This window comes from Polistes fuscatus, unplaced genomic scaffold, assembly GCF_010416935.1.
Source record: "Polistes fuscatus isolate 324 unplaced genomic scaffold, CU_Pfus_HIC Scaffold3, whole genome shotgun sequence".
NCBI classification, from domain to species: domain Eukaryota; kingdom Metazoa; phylum Arthropoda; class Insecta; order Hymenoptera; family Vespidae; genus Polistes; species Polistes fuscatus.
In genome coordinates this window covers 10,981,229-11,005,927 of record NW_025113107.1, presented here as the reverse complement: position 1 = coordinate 11,005,927, position 24,699 = coordinate 10,981,229, and the positions used below count along the sequence as shown (strand labels likewise).

General features: G+C 37.1%; 2 protein-coding genes across 2 annotated transcripts; both read left to right on the top strand.

Annotated features, from left to right (window-relative positions):
* Positions 1-1,284: 1,284 nt before the first annotated feature.
* Positions 1,285-18,400, top strand: LOC122519770 (spidroin-1-like). Its single transcript, XM_043639453.1, has 7 exons — positions 1,285-1,511; positions 2,408-2,567; positions 11,132-11,573; positions 13,536-14,184; positions 14,287-14,514; positions 16,457-16,628; positions 18,271-18,400. Exons 3-6 carry the CDS (start codon positions 11,562-11,564, stop codon positions 16,489-16,491), a joined length of 924 nt encoding a protein of 307 aa, XP_043495388.1. The 5' UTR covers positions 1,285-1,511; positions 2,408-2,567; positions 11,132-11,561; the 3' UTR covers positions 16,492-16,628; positions 18,271-18,400.
* Positions 18,401-21,362: 2,962 nt separating this feature from the next.
* LOC122519771 (cuticle protein 64-like) lies at positions 21,363-22,917 on the top strand. The gene is made up of 3 exons (XM_043639454.1): positions 21,363-21,462; positions 21,749-22,121; positions 22,509-22,917. The coding sequence occupies exons 1-3, from the start codon at positions 21,451-21,453 to the stop codon at positions 22,793-22,795; spliced, it is 672 nt and encodes a 223-aa protein (XP_043495389.1). The 5' UTR covers positions 21,363-21,450; the 3' UTR covers positions 22,796-22,917.
* Positions 22,918-24,699: the final 1,782 nt, after the last annotated feature.

The window sequence follows — 24,699 nt, the reverse complement described above, 5'->3', positions numbered from 1 at the left end:
GATACGAGATAAGGACTCGTATCGACACTTTGCAATTTCAAACTTAACGAAGGGTAACCAAAAAAAGAGGAGTATTATCGCAAGGAAACTGGAACGGGAGACCCACCCAATGCTAAAAATGTTTGACAAGAAGACACGTAGGGGGAAGATGCCTGAGCATAGGAAGCGAGGTCTGATCTATGCTTTGCCTGTGGTGTTGAAGAACACATTATCCGTCACTGTACAAAAGCGTGCAGATAAAAAGCGAAGGACAATATGTTCGTCGAAAAAAGTCGGGTGAAATTGCGATTGTCTCGGTCTATTTCCCTTCACGTAGAAACGCAATCATATTCGTGACATTCCTTGACTCCATTGAAAAGAAAATTCTGCTGAACCATGAGATCGCAGCGGATAATAATTGTAGGAGACTTCTACGCCAGACTTCAACGGAGGTCTGGGGGGGACCCAGAAAGGTCTGACAAAATGTCAGAGGGGGAGAGTTAGAGATGGATTAGAACCTGGGCACAGGGGAATGGACTGGACATCATAAACGTAAGAGGTAAGACAACCTGTTCGCGGCCGCACGGGATTATCCGTGGTCGGTTTGACATGGGCTACGTTTGCTGTTAGATTGATGATCGGGACATGGACAGTAGATATCGGGCTTAAGGTTGCGTCCAGCAAAACGGAAGACGATCATGTTTACAGGACGGGAGGGGGCAATGATAAAAGATGGGAAAATCCTGCACCCATCTTACCGCAAAGTAACAGGGTTTAGCGTGCCACCTGCCCTCACCTCTCCATCCAGTGGCAGGAAGACAGTTTTTTAGTCGGTACAAATCCGACACAACCCTCTAGGATCCGGCCTAGGGGAATTTTATAGATGTCTACTTAAAAGATTTTTCTCCCTGTCGCAAGAAAAAAAAAGAAACAAGCTAGCTTGCCAGCTAACTTGTTAACTTAGATCAGCTTGACTTGGCTTATGGTTAGCTCGACTCTATTTAGCCGCGGCGATCTATCGTTTTCTCTGTCCGCCCGGCCAATAGATCCTGTCCACTGTTGGTTGCATTTTATATGCGTACATGGTACTCGTGGTGGTGGTGGTGGTGGTGGTGGTGGTAGTGGTGGTAACTAACCCAATCGGCTCCAATACGAATTGCATGCGTGTAAACTACAGAGACGAGGTCGAATCCGAGAGCGTTGCTGAGAACGAAGTTGAACCCAACTCGAGAACCGTTCTAGAGATAGAAAGAGAAAGAGAGAGAGAGAGAGGGAGAAGTACTCGTGCCAACGTTGCACCGCCACGGAATGCAGTTATTATTCAACGTTTACGCGACACGCTCTCGCGAGCGCCGTACCACTCCGTTCATTAATATGCGGCTAGCTATGGCATACACACAACACATACACGTACACGTACACCTACCTACATATGGATTTATCTGCATACGTCATCCTGTAAATTGCTCTCTCTTTGGACTAACCTAATAACTGATTTATTCAAAATATTGAAAAATTCCAGAGAAATCGAGGTGAGAGGGATTTGATATACAATTAGTCAAGATTTTTGCATGAATTTAGACAAGTTTTTAATGAAGCATGTTGATAAGCTTGCTCGAAAGTGAACGAAATAACGCCTTAAGGACGAACGAGATTAGCTTTAATAGTGTGTGATTACGTGTTTATATAATCCAACTAATTAGTATGTAATTAGCGTAACTCGATATTGTGACTGGGTTTCAGTGGGTTTTATCTTTTGTTATAAGTAGAATCGAGATGGGGGAGAAAATGAAAATTTTATTATCTTTTTTCGTAAGGTTCTAGGTTACGAGTTCAAAATGTATATTTTTATGTTTGTGCATATGACAAAAAGGATAGACAATGGTGTACGGTTTATAATATATTTGGATTCCCTGGTACATTAGTAACATCAAAAATTCATGTAGATCGGATAAAACCTAAAAGCACGTAATCCCTCTAAATAAGAAAAGTATGTTTTTTCGGAATAATCTATTTTTCGTTGATGCGTCAAAAATGAAAAATGCTAACAAGTAATGTTTATTTTTAATAACATTAACAAATATTTTTTTTATTATCTTACTTATAATATAAATTTACTTATATAATATAAATTATAATATAGATTTACTTATAATATAATAAATAGATATTATTTTATTATTTTTTTTATTATACTATGTTTAGTGCTGAAGAATGAGCATTCGAAAATCTATTTTTTCGATTATTCCGATAAGAGAAGTTATCGATTTTAGTGAAATAGACGAATAGTAACAGTTACGGAGATCTTTGAAAAGATCGAACTATCCTTAAATATCGTTTTTCCATAAAATACGATTAGATGATACTTATTCTTATCTATTTCGATCGGTCCCATATGAAGGGAATTATCTTAAAATAAATTTCTTAGATATCACCAGGTTCCCCAACGGCGACAGAAGATTGGAACATAAGATGGGATCTTCAAATTGTTTGGAACTTCGTAAGAACGTCGGAATCGTTCGTTCCTTCACGACACTCGAAAAAGCAAAGAGTCAAAAGTGTTTGAAGAGTACCGCATCCTCAAGAAAGTGAGTTTAGACGCGTATATTGGTTTACAAGCCATGGATACCTTGACCACTTCCTCGGAGAAGATCCGGCCAGGAAGCATCCTCGTAATCTCTGAAATAAGATTTCAACGAATCGATCACAGATATCGCATGACTTGCCACCACGTTCGTTCACTGCATTCCTTGCGGTCTCTGATATTTCTCTCCGTATCCAAGAAAACGGATGTTTACTTACTACTCGTTTTAAAAGTTTGGACATTGATCGACACTCGTAGTTTGAAATTTTTCTATCATCGTCGAATAAATAAATGTCTTACCAGATTTTACGATAGCTCAATCGCATTATTCGTGATTGCGTTAAAAAATAATAAAAATTTAATAAAATTCGTGTCTATTCGTATTTTTCCTTGTTTTTCTTTTTTTTTTTTAATAAAAATAGATACCTTATAAGCTCAATAATAAAAAAACACCAAGAGTTAGATTTCAATCAATCGAAATGAATTTGTAAAACAATTGGGAGATCATTTTCACGTTCTGTATTCCCTCAACGGGATAGATTTTAAAATCTCGATAGGGTTTTAAAGAATTTGTAGGGATTTGTGAGAAGACACGTTTGGGGAGGGAAGAGATTGGTCGAGCATGACACGAAATGATACGAAATCTTTTTCTCGAGGGAAAATGTTGTTCACGACTGTACCGAAGTAGAGATACCCGAGGCCATTGGATGCCAAAGTAACTGGGGGTATTCCCAGAGCGTAAACCGGAGCATTTTCTACACGCATAGACACGCACTCGGTTACCGATCGCTACATATAAGCGCAAGTATAGGCGTGTCTCTCGTTTCTCTCTCACTCACACACACACACACGAATACATACACTCTCTCTCTCTCTCTCTCTTTCTCTCTGTATTTTCCATTCGGTTGGAGTTCGGTCGTGTATGGGCGCCCTCTCCACGTGAAAAGGAGAACTGGAGAAAGAGACCGGTGCTAGCTAGGAGTCGTTTATTTACCCTCCTAAGCACCGTTCGTAGACCGGAAGAACATTGTGCAATCAATTAGCATACGCATTCCTCGTTCAACTGGTGCAACCCTAACTTCCATTCCAATCTCTGTGAAATCGATGCCAAGTACCTACTTTTAATATTTACTAAACACGATTAATCGTGTCTTTTCAATCCCGTACCGATCATCATCCGATAGTTTCAACGACGAATGTCCTATTTTAAATCGTGGGAAAAGAAGTTTTAATCCATTCTCCCCAGCTAATCCTAGCTATTCCTTTTAATTCGTAAACGAAATCAATGGATTTAGATCGATAACATTTTCCTTTCGAATCAGCCAATGTTTTAGCATTTAAATCGAACGCTTGGAGTATATTAGAGACTTTGTCAAGAAATTTGATATCGGTTGGAAAAATTGAAAGATAAAAGTAAAAAAATATAAGAAGTCAAAAGATAAGGATAATCAACTTTTTTCTAACATATTTTTGTTACAAAGTATGAAACTTAAGCGCGCTTGAAATACTCCAAGAATGTACTCCCACGATATCTTTGTAAATGTAAGGTTTTACGTAACGTTCTTAGTAGACAACCACCAACGAGTATGGACATTTCCCTAGCGAAGAGCATTGATATTTATGCAAATTATCGTGATACATATTACGGACAATACACTCGAGACTCGATCACCGGAACGCGGAGAAAGTATAAACCGATCTTGTAACGGTTAAGTTTAAAAGTTGATATTTTTTATAAGAACAATCGAGTCCCCCGATCGTATTGCTGACGAAGAATTAAAAATGCGAAAGTTAAAACGCAAGTTAAAGTATTGAACTCGATCGTTAAGCGAGTTTCGTTATATGACCTAACACTTTGTGTTTCATAAATATATCTGACAGTGGGCTCTTTTTTCTTATTTTTTTTTCTTTCAAAATCATAGATAGGCGGCACGTGAAATTGAGAGGTGATAAATTTCCCGTCAAAACGGGAACGAATAAAAGGTTCGCAGCGATTACACGAGGATACACACTGGTGATTATGTGGCCGAAGGAACACGGAAATTACACTTGGTTTCTATACCGGTCGGTTTGTTGGTCGATCGGTTTACGCGGTTCGACGCTTGAACCGACCGCTAAGGATAGATGATCTTTCGTGAGCTTAAATGTCACGATACGTATACTTTATACCGAACTCGAGATAATGCGATCGTTTAGACTGCCCATTTCGAATTTTTCAATAAACCAGAGTAATAATATCTAGTCCCAAGAGAAAAAGAAACAATTATTTTTGATCAATAAGGAATTCATAACGTTAACGTTTGATATTTAAAAAAAGGAAAGAAAAGATCTATAAAATCTTAATCGTTATTCGATCAAATGATAATTATTCTTTTAATAAATATCTTAAATAAGATAATAAATTACTGTACCCCCACTTCTATTAAAAATTGTAGTAGAATTGTGTCATGCGGTATTAATACGAACGTGGGTTGAAAAGCTTAAAGCCTATTTTCTTTAATAAAAATTGTAATATCGTAAAAGAGATATCAACCCACTCACGTAACTTACAATTAGTCAACTATTCCATTTAAAAAAAAAGAAAAAAATGTAAATAATATATGATACGATAGTTTCGTATCTTATAAATAAAGATCAAGTTAACGAATATCTTGGATAAAATAATAAACTATTGTATTATATTATATATATATAGAAATATATCATAGAGTATTTTGAATAAATCTTTTGAATATTAGACAAGTATTATATCCGAAAGAAAATAGATAATAACGATAACTCATAGTCGTATAAATTAGTATCAAGTTGTCAGTTGTTAATTGAAAGTACTTTATTTAAGAATAATATTAATGTGCATTAGATAATTTCACTATAAACGTATTAACGTTTAAGGAACTCGGGTTAAAATATCGACGTACGTGAAATCAAGGCGGATAGTGTAGCAACCGTCAATGTATACAACATAGTAATAGTATATATGATAGAACGATGCGAGAGTATGTCCGAGCTAGCAAGCAAGCAAGCAAGCAAGCAAGCAAGCAAGCGAGTCAGCGAGCTGCAGAACACGGAAATGATGGGCAGTTCTGTGCTGGACAGCGGTAGCCCACACTATCCCACTGCTCCACCTATTGCGTAAGATACTTTCGAGCCTGGTTGCAGTTTCGAAGCGAAGTGTAGCCACTGCTTGAAAGAACTAAGGCACGGGATCCTTTTTTTTCCCCCCCTAGTTTTTTTTCTCCTTCCAATTCTCCTATTTCTACCTTCGATTTTTACCCGTTAAGGTCGTTCGATCGAAAATATTTTCTTTTTATTCGTATTCTTTTTTATTTAACTGCCCTATTATTTCGTTACAATTTGTCTCTATGATGATTTTTTCTTTTCTATTTCTTTTATTTTTGTTTTATTTGAAACGTAATAATTCATTCATTCATTCATTCATACTTTTTCTTCTTATTATTCTTCTTCCTTTTAATTTAATTTTGTTTTTCATTTTCTTTTTCTTTTTAGTTAAATCTATTTATTATTACGAGCCTTTCGAGTAGACAAAACTTCATTCGTATTCATGAGCTCGCTAAATTATCAGTCGGCGAATTTTCACAGTAAATATATCTCTTCATATATTTAGTCCAGTTAGAGTTGCCTGAGCTACTGTTCATTCGTTCGTTCGTTCGCTCATTCTAATTTTATTCATTTTTCATATTTTTCTTTCTTTGTTCTTCTTCTATCATCTCATTGCCAGTTTCTTTTTTCACAAGAGAAATAATGAAATTCCTTTTTAGCAAAAGATATTTAATTTAGCGAAAGGGAAACTGATAATTTTGCAACATATGCAACGGGATCAATGTGATAGAATTAAACTGTGAAAATAGAGGTCTAGAGTAGGTAAAGTTACAGCGTCCGGTACATTTACAGTCAATAAAGTTATTCCATCAAAATTTTAGGCTTATCTACCGTTATAACTACGAATGAACTAGGTATGAAGAATAGATATATTTGGATAAGCACTTTAAAACTTATAAGACATACATTATAAATGAATCAAATAAAATATCATTTGATCATTGTAACAATCATTCGTGTCGTTAAATAATTTTTCTATCAAATTAACTAACGAAATATAATAAATTATTATTCGTAAATAATAAATTGTATGGTTGTTTAAAAAATGTAAACGAGTTAAATATTAATCAAGTAAATAATATTTGAGTTAACGTACAATAAATGAAATTATTCGTAAAAAGAGATGATTCAAATCTAACGACATTGGTAAAGTTAACATTTCTACTATTTCTAATAAGAGATGACCATTCTCGATGCAATTTGCATTCTGATAGATGCACTCACGCTCGTCTATTTTCACGGTGTAAGAAAGAGAAATTCTTTATAGAGAAAGATAGATAGAAAGAAAGACAAGGATAGCAGCTGGTAAGACTAGCAGACAACTAAGAAACCAGCTAACCGGGCAACCTACTGACTGACTCTCTCATATTCCCGTTTGAGTTAAGAGACGTGAACTAGACGCGTTTTGTTTGTGTGTGTGTGTGTGTTGCGTCTCTCTCTCTTCTTCCTTTTCACTTCTTCGCACAATCAACTCGATTTTGTTTTCTCATCTATCGAGATGATCTCGATTTTAAAATCGTACCTCGTTACAATATCGATCTTTTACGAAATACGATGCATAGTTAAAAGAAAACGTCAAAGTCGAAATCGAATAATCTAAACGAATAATCTCGAATACCGAAGGAGGAGCACGTAGTCATGAAACAAGACTAGTTTATGCAGTGGCGTAAACGAATAATCGAGTTTTCCCATGAATATCCCTACCACTCCTACCTACTCGCTATTACTTTACTTTACTTCTCGTTCTCTTTTATAATTTATAGTATATAATTTCTCTCCCGTTTTCACATCCTTTCGTTGCATAAAATATAATATATATCTCTGATGAAATCGATCTAATTATTGTGTAGTATATACTATATATTTACGAAAAATGTATTATAATTTCAATCTGTATATGCGTTATAAATATTTCTGATGAAATACTTCTTAATTATTGTATAGTATATACTTAAAAAAAAAAAAAAAAAAGAAGAGAAATTTAACATTTAACATAATTTATATCAATAAATGCTTTTTATTTTTTTTTTGTTGATTATTGTTATATTGTAAAAATAATTTAACATATTTCCAAGCTCTTAGCTCTCTTTGAAATATTTTATTAGAATGTTCTAGTAGTACCTTGACCAATTCTCATTCGACCTTGCGTTCTTGGATATATTGCAATAATTTTTAACTAGATAACGATTGGACGATAAAATAGAATAAATAGGTTGATCTAGAAGGGAGGATTTTGTGGGTAGGAATACGTTTGCGCCTTTGGCACAGCATCGTACAAACAACTTGCCGTTTCTCTCTAGTTGGTGTACCTATTCTGCTACGTATGCATGTACTATTATACATATATATATATCTGTATGCATGTATGTACTATGAGAGAAAGAGCAAGTAAGAGAACGCATGCACGCTTGCGCGCCTCGATTCGTTTAACCGCGCATCGTTGCGCAACCATTTGCCTTTTCTTCCGTTCGCACGGAACGAAACACGCGCGAACATAGAATGCATTATAGAAATAGTATTAATTTTCCTTGAAATTTTTACATATTTAACTTTTGGATACTACTTTCGATCTATCGATAAATTTGTAAAAGAATTTACACGTTGAAATATTTTTATAACAAGAAAATATATTTCCCGTTTTTTTTTTCTTCTCTCGTTTCTCGTATTATTTATTCATTTTATTTCTTTGTTATATATATTTATTGTAAATTATCGGTTAAGATTCGTCACTGTTGTACTCCCATGGAGAAAGGGATACGCTCCGATTGGTACACTCTCGATGCATAAGAACTTTATTGTCAATGTTGCTATACTATAAGTTGCTTTGTCCCTGAAGCAGGTACATACACCACCATGCAATGTCGACTTGTACGAACTTTAATAGATCCCTTCGAACGATCCTTTTGACTCAAACTATTTGACTTTTTTTTCTATTAAACGTTTAACTTTTATTCAATAAATCGATGGAAACTCTCTCAACTATCGTCCCAACACTTTCTTTCTTTTTTTCTTTTTGTTTTTTCTATTAAATAAATCAAAAAATTTTGTTCTTTTCTTCAACATTTATCGAAGATACGAAATAATGTAACGAATAAAGTAATCCATAGCACCTATCGTTCACTTTCAATCCGTTAATTATCGCACGTTCGTTAAGTAACAGAAAAAGAAATGAATTAGTTCGTTCGATAGGAGGACAAAAAAAAAGAAAAAAGTATTTAACGATCTATGAAACGTCAAGGATCGTTACCGTTAAGCGACACTATAGAGCTCTCGACACCTGTATTTGAATTCGGTTCACGGATCTAACAACTATGTAAGTGGTCTAGAAAGTGGACTTATCAGAAGCGGATGCGTGAATACCGATGGCCCGAAGCATGTGGATAGCGAAGATCGATGAATTCGCGATAAACGTTCTCTTATTCGGAAATACCGTGGAAATCGACTTTCATTTTTATTCGTCGTGTTCGTTTGCCAAAATGGAATTCTCTTTCCCGATAATGTAATATATGAAATAGAAATTCGCATACGATAATATCGAATGAAATTATACGAAACTGACAATCAAACGATCAATTTATTTCTTCGAAAACGTGTACGAACACGCACGCGAGCGCATGTTAGATAATAAATGGGAATAATCATAATAATTAATTCAAATAAAATAGATAAATATCGAGTTTATCAATAACATAACATCACTGGAAAATTATTAGGACAAAATTAAATCCCTCTGTTTATTTATTTTCTTTCTTTTTTTGTTTTCGCGCAAACAAACCGACGAATACGATAACGATGATGACGACGACAACAACAACGACGAGATTCGATCAATCGATCGATAGATCGATGTAACACGACCGGCGCGTGCGATCACTTTCGCGCCGATCGAGCAACGATCGAGAAACGATGGCGGTGCACGAAGGGTGAACGAGAACGCAAAAGAATCGACTTGAACAGCGTACCCGCTTTATATATTCCAAACCGGTCAGGGCTGCCGTGCCCCAGCTAGCTAGCTAGCTAGAAAAGATTTGTACGGGCGACTTTCGCGATCGGGGAACATTTTTCGTAGACTTCAAATAATATAATGGCTTTCACTTTGCAAAGTAGGAAAATTATGCGTTCGTGATAGAACATGAAATAAGACGAAAAGTAGTAAGCTAATAAGCACGATGTAACGAACTAACACATTTTTTTCTCTTTTTAATCTCGTAATAATAATAATAATAATAATAATGATCTTCCATTCTCTCGTAACTCTTCTTTTTTCTTCCACCCTGTCCGTCCGACTCCTTTTTTACCACCTCTTATCCATCGTCTCACTTTATCTTTCTTCAAATTCCGTCGAAATTGACAATAATCCGTTCATTTAATTTAAAACTCCTATCATTTCAAAGTAGATTTCTACTTCAAATTACAAAGTAGATTCTCTTGGATTTTACTAGTCTTCGCGAGAAACCTCTGATCGAGGAGGAAGGACCCGAGAAAGGGTTAGCAAGAGGGATCCTCCATCTCTACTTCGTATCCCTTGGTTTTGAAACGTTCAACTCCCGTTGCTCAGAGACGGTTATTCGATAGTTGAAATTAGTAGGGTTGAGGTAATAAGTAACGAACGAGGTACAGCAGTAGCAGCCAATCTATTGAGAAAAGAATTCAGGTCTCTTAAGCTCATTCAACGACCCGTAATTCCAACTCTTTAGAACGTTTCGCGTTGCTCCAAACGCGAAACTCCTTTTCGATGCAAGGTGCCTCGTTTCCACGTAACGAGCGGGCCATAATCAGGACTGCGCGTCGCCATTTTGGGATCCCTTTCTCTCTTCCTTTCTCTCTTTCTTTTTGTCAACTGTAAACGACAAAGTTTTTCCCTTAACGACTAGACTAACTAAATGAAAACTTCGATTCGGTAGTTTAGACGATCTTCTAGGATATAAGAAGCATGCCTTGGAATAAAACTTTTTTGAATGAACAAAGTCAATCTTTTTGAGTATCTTTTAATTTTTCCTTTTTTTTCTTTTTTTTTTTATCAAACTTTATCATTGTCCGTATCTATCTAAGCAAAAGCCTATATTAAACGACTATATAGGAAGAAAAATTAACGTTTTATTAAATTCAATTTTATTAAACATACCGTGACCTCGTAAGTATTCGTTCGAGGTAAAAAAGATTACGACCGTGAAAAGGAAAAGACTAACGTTTATTACGTTTTTATTCTTATCTTTGCTTTCGGCCCTCTCGGTTGCATTTCTATGTACGAAAGAAAGAAATATAATTACGTCAATTATTCGAGGATGCACGCGTTTAAACACGAATGGAGATACGCTTATTCCAGAATACGTCACGGTAAAGGTAAGGAAATCATTCGTAAAGAAAAGGGAAATAAGGATTTCTTGGATGAACGTGTGGCGAATCATGCGATGAGAAAAGAGAATAACGAAGAATCATTATTCAAAGGGTCAAGGAGAAAGAGCCCTAGTAGATAGACAAACCTCTTTTGGGTTGTCACGACCGGGTGGTGCCAGGTTGCACTCGGTGGTCGTGTCTCCGGATTGGGGGAGCGGAGCGGAATCCTATTCGAGTTGCAAGTTGCCGCCGCGAGTATAGGCGAGCAAAGGCGAATATCGACGACGACGACTAGTAATGGCCTCCCCCCGCCACCCCCTCACCACCCCCACGGCTCCCGGCCACTACGGAGCCACTACGCCGTCACTGGTATACGCAAGGATTATAGTTTTTCTGGGGGGAGGGTGGTGGAGCGCCTTGCTTTCGAAAGGATGGTGATTGTGGAGCGTGGACAGAGTAGAGTTAGGCGTATATAAGGCCTGCCGGCCCGGCCCAAGTCAGTCATTCACCGGTCTACCAGCTCACCATACACACACCAAACATGAAGGCCTTTGTGAGTATCTACGGATTCCGATACGGGCTAAATTACGGGGCTGAATTACGGGCTATATTACGATCTATATTACGGGCTCAATTACGAGCTTCTTCGATACGGGGTGATTTATTTCGCCGGGGTGTATCGCTTTCTTATATTTCGCAAAATAATCGTGTAGTTTTCTCGTGCCACGAATCGGTCTTTAAACTCGCTTTATTATTTTCATTTCTTTAACCCCTTTTGCTAAATCATTTAGTTTTCAAATCAGTATTCTTTTTCATACTTTTTCGCTATAACTCTTTCCGATTGATTTCGTCTTACATAGAATTTGTTTCGATCATTGCAATTCCGAGCTAAACAAATGTTCGTACACTTCGATTATCGATTTTGTTTTCCTTGTCAACGCATTAATCTCTAACGCATTAAACCCTAGCCGCGTTAAAAAGAATCGCTTATCTTGTTGAACGACGACGATTCAATGTCAGGGTTCGTTTTACCCATTTCTCTTTGTTTGTCGTCCGCGAAACTCGAAAGTAGACTCAGACGGATCGGCACCATACAACTGTTACGACTTTCATTCATAAAGTATGCAATCTGGTCGTCGTCTATTGCGAGTCAAAGTAAAACCGGTTGTAGGTATCATCGTTCTCGTCATTGAAAAGGAATCGTATCGGCGACCGGTTGTTACCGTCCTTGGTGAATCCTTTGCTGATTCTTCATAGACGAGTATCCCGAGTATATAACTTAGAAGTTACGGGATGATTTACAATAGATCGTGCTTTTCGCGAGATTTCTAGACATTAGAGATTACGAAATGCGATCTTTAGAGTCGGGAGGGTCGCGGGAACGTTCGGTCAGACTCGTCGCACGGCTCACGGCTCACGGCTCGCGAACCTTCGTTCCGCGTTAACGGGATGTGAAAGTTTCGAGAAGTCGTTTTTAGATATGCATAATTCCAGGTCGCGAAGCGGTGCCATTTAAGTGCAATGTCTTAAGTCGGGCGTGACACGCGAGTTCATCATCATTCAATCTAACTAACGCACTTCCTTTCGAACTTACTGAGATAAGATGAAAAAGATAAAGAAAAATTGGCTCGAATAATGGTCTCGAAGAAACGGAAAAGAGGATTTCTAGTTAAAGCTCTTGCTCGGTACGAGTTAATTTATCGAATCTCGTGCAATCTCGTGCAATCTCGCGGCTGGCTTAGATCGTGCGTTCGATTGCGTCCAAGTTTAGTTTCGAACGATTGCATAAAATCCAAGTCGACTTCTTTTTCTACGAGTATACGAAAGTGCCTATTAGCGAACGGAACGGTTGGTCGGCCAGTCGGTCGGTCAAGAATTTCTTCCCCTAATATGGTTTTGTCGCGTTAGGCGTGGTAACCAAGTCAAAACGAGAGAGAAGTTGGCTGCCTTCGGAGGAGTGTCTCCTTAACTATGAGAAAATGCGATCGGCGCGCGCTATCATTCCAATTACGAAACGTTACGGCACAACGTTACGAGGACTAACATTTCGCGAACAAAACATTTCGCAAAGATATTTTTTTATAATATATCATAATAATTTGAGGACAAGTATCATGAGCGGAACAACGAATCGGATTTAATCGGGAAAAGATTTATCGCAAATTTAGAGAGACGAAGAGAAACAGTTACTTCGAACGGATATATTCATACGGATTCCGGGAACGGAGCAATCGCGATTCCGAGTGAAAGCTAAACTGGCGCGCGGACGGTAGTCGTCTCGTAATCGCCTACGAGCCAATGAAAATAGAGATTCGCGTTGGTAATAGTCGGTAGTAGAGTGCTTCCGTAAACCGATATAACTCGAGTTGCAACGTCATTTGATATAGGTACGAGGGAAATCGGTTGGCGTAAGTGTATCGGAAGCACAAGGAGTGTGGCGAAGCTTCGATGATGACCGATTGGTTTAGGTCGATCGGTTGCAATCGAAGTTAGTAACCGGTTTGATTCTTTGCAGATCGTGTTCGCCTGTCTAGCAGTAGCGACGGCCCGTGCCGGTATCGCACATGGTGGCTACGGTGGTTACGGTGGATACGGCGGATACAGCGGAGGTGCTGGTTTGGCCATCACCGGTCATGGAGGAGGTCTCGGCAGAGGTGCCGGACTTAGCGGTGGACTCGCAGCTGGTGCTGGAACCGCTGCCTCCCTCCAGGGTGGTGCCTCCAGCTTGGGATCCGGTGGTCTTGGTGCTAGCTACGCTGCTGGTGCCGCGGCGGCTGCTGGAGCTGCAGGAGTTCAACAAATCGTCTCTGGAGGAGTAGCAGGAGGAAGGGCCGACATCGGACCTGCTGAAGGACCCAAGGCTAATGTAGGACCCCAGACTGGCCCATCCGATCTCGCTGGACCCCAAGAAGGTGCCAAATCCGTAGGTGGACCCCGTACCGGACCATCCAGCTTGGTAGGACCTGCTGCTGGACCATCCACCCTCGTAGGACCATCTCAGGGAACCGCCACCCTCGTTGGACCATCCCAGGCTACCGCTAGCCTTGTAGGACCCAGCTACGGTGGAGTTGCCTTCTACGCTGGTGCTGGTGGAATCAACGGTGACGATGGAAGCTCTGGCTCTGCTGCCGCTGCCGCTCCAGGTGGTGGTGCTGGACTCGCTGGTAAGTATCGAGCTCCCTTCCGACAATCGTCTACAATTACCTAGAGAATCTCATTTGATCCGAGCTCTTCTATTTTTCCCTACCTCTTTTCTCTCAAATCAGGACTCGCTTTGGGAGGTGCCGCTCTTGGCGGTGCTGGTCTTGGCGGTGCTGGTCTTGGTGCTGGACTTGGTGGCCCTGGTGCCATCGCTGTCATCGGAGGTGGACCTGGAATCGCTGGTGGCATCGGCGGACACGACGCCGGAGTTGCTGTGATCAACGGCCCATCTGGCGCCATCCACGCCGGACTCGGCTCCCACGGAGCTATCATCCCCGCACCAATTGCCCACGGTTGGTAGACGGTTCAAGACCCCAGCGATCTCGGCTCGGCGACGGCGGCAAACCCACCACAGTCACTTACCGGTCTCCGGACGATCCTCAAACGCGCTCACAACGTCTTCTTCCCAAAGCTTCGTCCAATCTCGGAACATGGTAGGAACGCGCATCGGTCTTAAAGTGGTATAACATCTATACTATCTTCGGTGGTAGGATGCGCTCGGCGCAACGGGATTTTCACTTCAACGAATTATCCCGTTGTTTCACCGATCCGTCCTAGCCTCCCCTCGATGGATGATAGGCCGGCTCGTATCGGCCTCGAGAGAAAGAAAATGAAATAGAGAGATGAAAAAAAAAGAGAGAGAGAGAGAGAGAGACGGAGCAAAAGAGAGATAATATATCAGAATCAGAGAGGAAGGAAGAGAGATAGTGAAACGGGAGAATACGCATCGTGAGCCCGGCCACTCGTGATTCGCGGTACGCACTTTCCTAATATTGGAAATTTTAGTCAATTGTCGCTTCGTACGACCAAAACGATCGGTCGTTACCGCGGTCGCCGGGCTCGAGATCTCGCGCACCCACGAGCCGGTCAGGAATCGGCCGCATCCGATCAAGATCTAAGGACGCGTGCCTGTTGCAAGCTATACACGCAAGCACGATCGACCGGCCGCCGCTCTCGGCCATGCTCTCGGAAAGTGGACAAGCTTTGGCGCTTCGTCGTCGGACCAACTGGGTTTGTTCTGTTTTCTGAACACCCCGCCGTTGCTCCGGCTCGAACTCTTTTTCTTCTTTCTACGTCTTCTTCCACCATCCGTAAGGCCGCTCTTCGCGCACATACACTTTTTTTTTTATTACTCTTCTCTCCCTTCGAGCGGGGCTCGACGCCTCGTGTGTTGTTATACTTACTGCCGCACCCAAGCATACATATTATTATTACATTGCTCGTCCATGCGCATTATATGTTTCTATTCTCTTTTTTTTATATATATATATAAATATGTATACATACTACTATTACTATTCTACATTTCTTCGCGTAACTATATATATACATATACATATATATATATATATAAACACATTGCCACACACGCGCGCACACACACCATTTACCATATGTGTATTCGTACATATACACACACTATACATATATTATATTATTATGTTTATATGTTAGTGAAAAGGAGAGACCGGTAGATTATGGTAGGTCAGCCCTTCCCGTGAGCGAACGAATGTATATAGATGGCGCGCCGCCGCCGGCCCCCGACCCCGCCCGCCCTCGTCATACCCTTTCTTTGCGATCACGACTAGCACCCCACCACCACCATAGATAGATACCACGTATTTATAGCGTTTATACATTTATACAATACTTTATATAAAATAAAGCATCAGTATTTAAAAAAATATTTTCTTTTTAATCCTCATAATAATAACCAACCTCGTAATCCTTAATAATTTTGTAATCATTTTCTTATTTTCTTTTTATAGTTACTAACTCTTGCGATCTAACGATTATTCTTATTCTATATTGTATCAACATATTTCTCAATCATGAAAAATCATCAATAACTACGATCGAATACTAACAAACTAATCGATTCTGAGTTATTTTCATTTTGTGTATACAAATATTGACCTATCTTAAATCATCCATTCCTATGTAAACACTGCATCGATATCGATATTGCACTCGTATCCGCGTACGATTGGATCAAAAAACCTCGTTTGTTTTATACGAGAACAAAGTGTATTTTTCGAATGGCAAATAAAGAGAAGCGGAAAAGAAAATAATTCATTTCGGTTATCTCATATCTAGTGCAAGGGTGCATAGGTGTAACTAAACTTGATAAAGTAATCTTGTTTTCATTTTTTGTTTTTTCTTTCGCTTTTGCTTTTGCTTTTCTTTTTTTTTCCATAAGAATCGAAAAATCTCACTCACCCATCATTTTTTTAGCTCCGTTCTTCTGCTCCAGTCCGACGAAACAATAAAGGTGGATATCGATTAATCGATAGACCAAATTTCGACCATAGGAATTGGAAAGAAGAGAATAGACCGGAAAGCAACGGTTTTCAACCTGCACACGAAAAACGTCGATTAATCATCGAAGTTAAATCATTGTACTAAGGTAAGGCTTCTTCTATGATTTATAACAGTCATAGTTTGTTTCCTCGATATTATTAGATTAATTTCTATAAATTATAAAAGACCATTCGTCGTTTTTCATCTGCAAAATCCACGTATACGTGGTATCGACGTTTTTTTTCGGAAAACTCGAATAAGTGACTTTTGTACATCTCCTCTTTACCAGTCGATGATTCGTTTGCAAATGTGTCGTGCCCAGAAAGAAAGAGAGAGAGAGAGAGAGATTTTATCTTCGATAGCTACTCAAAATATTTCATTTCGCTATTCGGGAAATATAATTTCCTTTTCGAGAAGTAGTTTTCAAACTCGACGAACGAAACGATAAATTAATCTTCTATCTCTCTCCCACAATCTCACTCTCTCTTTTTGACTGAATATTTTCCAAAGTGGTTTAGTGGCTTTTAGCGATACTTTTTCTATTTGTATTTTTACATAGGGAACCAGGAGACCATTCGTGGAGTCTCAAAAAATTTGCATTCGAACGTAAAGCAATTTTCAAGGTTGGTTTGGATTTATCGTAACAAATTTTATCCGATTGTTTTTTCACACGATAATGGAATTAGTTTCAATTCAAAATTGTTGCGATTGGCATATTATTCGTTATTAATTTATGCAGATAGATTTATTAAGAAACACTTATGTATATGCATAACGATAGTCGTTTCACATAATGTTTACAAACATTTTGAAGTTTAGAACTTTCGCGTAAAATAGCAGAAGAGGCTTTCAGTAAGGTTAGCCATATGAAACGGAGGCATATCTATACCAGAATATTCCAAGTTCTGCTTAACGGTTCACTTCCTTATTTCCCAGGAGATATTCATCCATATTAAACGCTTCACAAGATATGTATATATTAAATATATATATATATATAAATATATACTGGGTGGTCCAATAACTATTACCATCCTTAAAAATCTCGTTAATTCCTGATTTTATAAGAAAAAAAAAAAGAAAAACTTATCGAGACAAAGTTGTATTATTTCAAGGATTATATCAATAACGGTTGAAAATATCTTCTTGATTCAACTACGATATTCCAGGATTACTATTATTTTTATTTACTTTTCAAAGGAGAACTTAAAAAGTATTATTTATACGAATTAATTAATTCTACCTTTCCGAATAAAAAACTTGTTAAATACCAATTGCGTATCTTGAAATAACGTAACTTCGTGCTAATAATTTTTTTGCTAAATTAAAAAATTAGAAAGATATTTTAAGTGATAATAGTTTAATGAATCACCCAGTATACATTATTGTACCACCCAGTTACATTTCTGATTATACTTTAGATATTTAAACCGCAATCTGTCGTATTTATCTCTTCCTATGTGTTAAATAAAATTGGTTACTTTTCTAGAAAAGTTCTAGTCTATTACAGTTAATTTTATTTTCTAAGATGTAATCAAATAAACGAATCATCCAGGAACCGAACAAACAACAACACTTTCTATTGGCATTAACTCGAAAAGATTTCACCGTTTATAGATTTCATGCTACGGCAGCTAAAAGATTAATTGATAAACTTAATTTTCTCTGTTACGTTTGTTTATAAATTTAGTTCTTTTTTATTTTAATCGAATTATTAATTTTTCTTCTTTTTCTTTTTTCTGTTTCAGGAAAACAATCGAGAGAAATCAAGATACAACGAAATACGTCAATTAATTACATACAACGCAACGAATTGCAACGAATCACTACAGAATATTATTTGGAAATAACTAATAAGTTTTAATTAATATTTAATAAATTATTTTTAACGAGATCAGCAATCATTTATGTTCCGTTAGTAGTTAGGTACTTAGCAACACAGTATCTTTCTTGTTTGTAATCGAGATTAATGACTGAATTCCTGTGAAATCGTTTAAGCGAATGTCTTGAGATATAAATAATGCTTTAGTTTTCTATCTCTCTTTCTCTTATTCTCTCTCACTTTCTTTCTCTCTTCCGCGATATATTGCTTTAGCGTTCTGCTGGAAAAAGTTTTTATCGTTTGTTTTGTTATATCTTACAAAAATGCATAATCCTCGTAAAAGATTTTCTGCCATTAGGTAACTTTTAAAAGTATAATAATATAAACAGCCATTTTAAAAAAGAATTTATAGACCTGCAAGAAAGACTATTAAAACTTATAAAACATTATTGTAAAAATGAATTGTCATTTATTCGAATAAATAAAAGATAACTTGGCAAACGTAAATAGTAAATCAATAAAATAAGGAAAAACCAATTATATAAGTATTCGCTAAGGCGTGATAAACGACACAGAGATAATGTTTTAACGCGAGCATTAAAAAAAAACATTTCGTAATTTCTGCCATTAAGTACTTGGAATTCAAGCAGGCCAATAGTAATAATGACCGATCGAAGAGGCGTAGTCCTTTCACTCTCGAGGGTGGTAATTACAGTTGAAGATTATTCTCAGAAGAGTTTGTTTACAAGTTATTATGACACAGAGAGAAGTTATTTTGGGGCCAAGGTCAACTATCTTTGAAGAAGTATCGTCGTACTAAATCGAAGAAGCATACCACTTATTCTTTCAATAATAATACAATTACAAATTAACAACGTCCACGATTTCTCGTGATCGGTTAGTATCCGTTAAACTATTATATAAATTAATGAAGTTTTCTGATCGATAATATCTCGTGTTTTAAACGTAAACGTTTAATCATACGATTAAACCGTACGTACATTCATTCTAATTCAAATCGTTCCGAAATTACCACATCTGCCGAACTTTCACGAAAGTGGTAACATAACGTAGTAATCGTTATCGCAAACGCTTTCGACCACGGATCCCACAATGAGGTACGATCGGAGGTTACTCCCATAAGCCATAACGATTGCGTTGAGTCCGGTGGTGGTGGTGTGCACACCAGACAATGACTGCAAATGTCAGTCTCACCATTAACATCGATCACGTTCAATCGTGGTGTTCTTCCGATGAACGGCAACCTACGAATTTCAAAGCGAGATTTCTCGTTTCTTCGGATAAAATCGAGAATCGATGCCACCACACCATCGATAGAGAGAATTGTGCCAATCGAATGGAACTAGATCGACCCACAGTCTCTCTTTATATTTTCTCTTTCTATCTGTTCTTCTCTTTCTCTTTGTTAAACGTCATTTTAAAGGTCGACAATTCACCTCTTACGAGCTTCTTTGTCTTCCATGAACTTTAATCGTAGAAATACTAACGGACATTACACATCTCATTTCCTTTTGAAACATGAGGATACATACATACATACATACAAACATACATAGCAAATCACGTTATAAATCGAAAACGTTAATGATATCTATCTGTATATATAGTTAGAAATATTATGTTCCCTTCTTAAACAAATATCTACTATTTTTTCGTTAGTTTTTAATTTAACAAATGATCGTGGTAATCGTAAAGTATAAAATTATCTGTGTACGTGGTGAATCACGACGAATAAAAGACGTTCTCTAAGATGTTCGTTTAAAACACTTTGGTTGAAATATTTAATTGAGACAAACGAATGAATAAGTATACCTATAAGTATATATAGTAATCTTTCTGTCATGTATGTTAGGATAATATCAGTGAAGCTAGATGAAAGTACATTTCGAAGGAATTAGAACAGTATAGATCACACGATATTTCGCGATTTAAAGGTCGAAGTCGTATTATACTTTCCTATGAGAATCCTATTAATTATTGAGAACCTCTTTATCTATCTTTTCACTCGACATTGACTTTAATGCGAAGTGCATATAATTTTTAGTCTTCCGAACAATTTAGACCGTGATATAACGTTAAATGGTGCACTCACCATTTACCATTATTTTTATGAAAAAAATAAGAAACTGAAAAAAAAATTCCAATCGTTGTGTCCGTTGAAGCATTAAGAAGATTCACGACTCTGATATTTCTTTGAAGCATCTCGATGGAAATTTGCTACCTTTGAAAGTAACGTTTAAAGACTCCTCAAGGCGCTTTAATTTTGCGGTCGCTTTGATCTCATCCTGGAGAGAGAGAGAAAGAGAGAGAGAGAGAGAGAGAGAGAGAGAGGTAAGAGAGTATGAGAAAATTTGAGAGTTATTTTACGAAGTAATATGAACTCGGATGGATTTCATCATACGGATTCTAGGTTTACAAATTTTATAATTTTAACCTAGAATATATATGTCATATATGTATATATATCATATATAGGTTAGTTGTTATAATTTACATTTCAAATAACATATGATCTTTAATCCATTGTACATATGTTAACGATAATTAATAATTAATAAATTATGATACGCAAATGAATAATTGGATTGCACGGTAATACGATATGACATTGATTATATCGAAAGCAAATAATTATTCGGCTGTAGATGTCACCGCGTTGACAAATAAACGGTTAAAATCTCACCGATGATAAAACAAAATTAATAGACGCGATATAGTGTATTTGTAAATCCCCCCCGTAGATAATGAAATAATTATTAGTTCATTATTCGAAATGATTAATAAATCAATTCAAGGAAATTAGTAGGTAGATAAATATATATATCCAAAGATAAGGTTTAATATCATCATTTTCACGCGTTATACTATTCTTGGATGACTCCGAAGGTCATGCGCAAGAGGGCCATATCTTCGAGGGTGGGTGTGCCGGATGGCAGCAAGTTTCTTGCACAATGCTCGAGTCACCACCATCGACGGATATGATTTGAAGGGATCAACGGGGGCGCGGTCGAGATTCTACACCAGGTGGTATATAAACTCCGTCGAAGAAAAGCACGAGTACACTCGACGATCAGAACTCGGCAAGATGAAAGCTTTAGTAAGTATTCCATATTTTATTCGATTTTCAAAAAATTCATTAATTTCGTTACGCGACTTGTAATATTTTCTTTTCTTTTTTGTTGTTGTTGAAAATTCTTCTATAATCGTTTTTCACTTTCAAATTTATATATTTTACGTGTTATTATATCTAACAAGAGAATATAAAGTATAAGTATAACGTACACACATACCAGCACGAATTTGTTAATATTCAATTGCGGAGTATTCAAATTTGTTTCTAAATTATTAATAAAAGATAAGACAAACTTACCCCCGAGCAAAAGTTCCTATCTCAGGTTATCGTTCTCGTGGTGTGCATCACATTTGCAACCGGTGCACCGTCCTCACGAGAACGTCGTGAAATCTACTCTGGTTACGGACACGGTTATCATGGTGGATATCCTGGACATGGGGTCGCCTTGGCTGGACCATTACTAGGTCATACAAGTGTGGCTGGTCCTCACGTTGGAGCATCCGTTCTTTCCGGACCCTCGATTGGACCAGCCAAATTATCCGGATCAGCTTCTGGACCGGTTCACGTATCTGGTGCTGTCGCTGGTCCAGCCGTTGTCACAGCTTCCGTTGCCGGACCGGCATATGTCGAAGGTTACAATGGACCATACGATGGTGGATATTATTCCTCTCCTTCTCTAGGAGGTAATTATTTATTGATATAATTTCTCGATGTTATATTTCAAATCTACGTTTTAAATTTTATCTACATTTTAATACGATTTATATTATATATTCAATTCGTGCTAAATATTAATATACAAAATTTTTATATAATTCAATATATTGGTTCATTATCTATTCATATCTCTTTTTTTCTTTCTTTTTTCTTTTATTTTAAATAAAAGATACATTATTAAATTCATTCACTTTCTCCGATTTGGATTTAACTTTTATTTAATTATTCTATCGAATTGTCAAAGAGATTTAACAAATAATATTGAAATAAATTTCAACGATGGAATTAATTTGAATCATTTAACGTGTTCATTTTATAGCAATTAAGCAACATTAATAATTTACTACTTTCAGGTTATGCTTCTCCTGGCTATACCGGTTACGCGGGATACGCAGGACCCGCAGGACACGGTGGATACGGTGGATACGCAGGACCCGCAGGCCACGCAGGACACGGAGTAATTCTCGCAGGACCTGCATCCCACGGTGCAGTTGTATCAGGACCCCATTCCGGTGGCTCGTCAGTCGCCGGTCCTCATGCCGGTTCGGTGATCATCGCCGGTCCCTCGGGAAAAATCACTGCTCATGGTGCCGGATACGGTAGTGTTCATGCTGGATTACATAATCACGGTCATTGGTAATGAGAGTGACGTCCCATGAAACGCGTTTAATACTCGTCCCTAAAATGATCGATTTCTTTTCTACCCTCCCTCCCCCCTTTCTAATCATTATTACTATCTTTTTCTTTCTATACATTTTAACGATAAGCTACGCTCGTTTACTTATACGTTATTATTTTATTTTATTTTTTTTTTATGTTTTTTTTTTTTTTTTATTACTTTTCTCTTACTTTTTGGATCCCATCCAACCTTTTCTCCGACGCCAACCAAGTAATTCATTAACTTGATATTATTACTTTTTCCCTTTCTATCTTTTTCCATCTCTTTCTCTTTCTCCTTGTCTGCCTTTTTTCTTTTCTTTCGTTGTGTCTCTCTTTATCTTTTCTTTTGAAATATCTTTCGCACGGTTTTACGACGACGCTAGGAGCATTCGCGGTGCTTTCAGCTGAATATGCGTATTTATAACGATGGTTTCTCTTGTAAGAGAAGAATAAATGTGCTCTCCCTTTTCTGTAGAAACATTTCCAGGAAACTAAGAGATTTCCAGGAATTAGAGATTCTTTTTAAGGACGCATTCCGTTTTTAAATCTGTTATAATTTCTACGCAAGATGTTTGCGCAAGAACGAACGATACTCGTATGCGTTAAATTTAATTAAATTTGCTGCTAAAGAGACTCGAGGAAACGAAAAAGAAAGTGAAGAAAAGAATATGCGACGGTAGAAAAACGTGTTTTTAATAAAAATTCATATTAAAATAAAAAAAAAAAGGAAAAGAATTTATTGATGTTAAAATAATTTTCATCTCCAGCCATTTGTTTTGAAGTCAGATGAATTATTTCCTACCTCCTTCGTCACGTCTAAATTTTTTTATCCTTCCATTTTTATGTCAAACAAATTTGATAGAAATAAATTAACATAAGTTGTTACGTTTTGTTTTCCATTTTCGTACCAAACAACTTTGAGAGAGATCGATTTAATATAAGTTATTATATTAAAAAAAAAAAAAAAAACATAAAATAACTAAAGAGATATTCTTCGCACAGTACTATATTTAAAATATTTTATCGAGATACTCACAGGCCACAGCGTTCCCATCGTAGTCCGATCGACGTGCACCGTTTCCGATGCATCAAGGCGAATGCATCTCAGTGCATTAGCGCGAGACTCAGACTACCGTTCCGTAATCCCTTTTCCTCTTTCCCTCCCCCCTTCTCTCCTCTCCTCCCCTTTCTTTTCCTCTTTTATCCTGTCGTCATCCCATTTGCTCGTGACGTATTGCGAGAATAGAACACCGCACCCCCACGAATTCCAAAAGGTCACTCATTTGTATCAATCGTGTTAAAATCAACGATGCCCATCTTAACCGAAAGAAAAAAGAATTAACCACTGAGAATTGAAAATTCATTTCCAATGTATTTTTTTTTTTCTCTTAAATATTCCGACGAATTTATACTATGAAAACGAAGAGGAGAACTTTACTTCTTGACACTTCTATCATCTTTGTTAGAATTTATCTATCACGTGTTTGATTGCACGTAATTATATATAATTATTTCTTATAAAAGTACGGTATTATTCGTGCTAGAGCACATGATTATATTATATTATTCGATTATTTCGAGGCAAACAAATAATAAAGATAATTTGTTTTCTTCTTTTTACTTTTCTTTTTTTGATATATTTTATAAAACAATCCAATGTGTACATTTGTGTATGTTCATTGTCATCATCGTAATACAATGATCGTTGGAATAAAATAATTTCATACAAGTAGTATAACGTTGTAAAATATTTCTCCTCTTTGCTTCATTGTAATATATTTATTAAAAATACCTTATAATATAACTTGAAACATACATCGATATATAAATCACATATTATTGTAAAATTAACATTTAATAAATAAATAAGTGAAAAGAAAGCAT

Coding starts and splice junctions, on each gene's coding strand:
- LOC122519770 (XM_043639453.1), top strand. Junction 14,185..14,286: donor TGGTGGTGCTGGACTCGCTG/GTAAGTATCGAG, acceptor CTCTCAAATCAG/GACTCGCTTTGGGAGGTGCC. Junction 14,515..16,456: donor CCCCGCACCAATTGCCCACG/GTTGGTAGACGG, acceptor TCATTTTTTTAG/CTCCGTTCTTCTGCTCCAGT.
- LOC122519771 (XM_043639454.1), top strand. Junction 22,122..22,508: donor TTCCTCTCCTTCTCTAGGAG/GTAATTATTTAT, acceptor TACTACTTTCAG/GTTATGCTTCTCCTGGCTAT.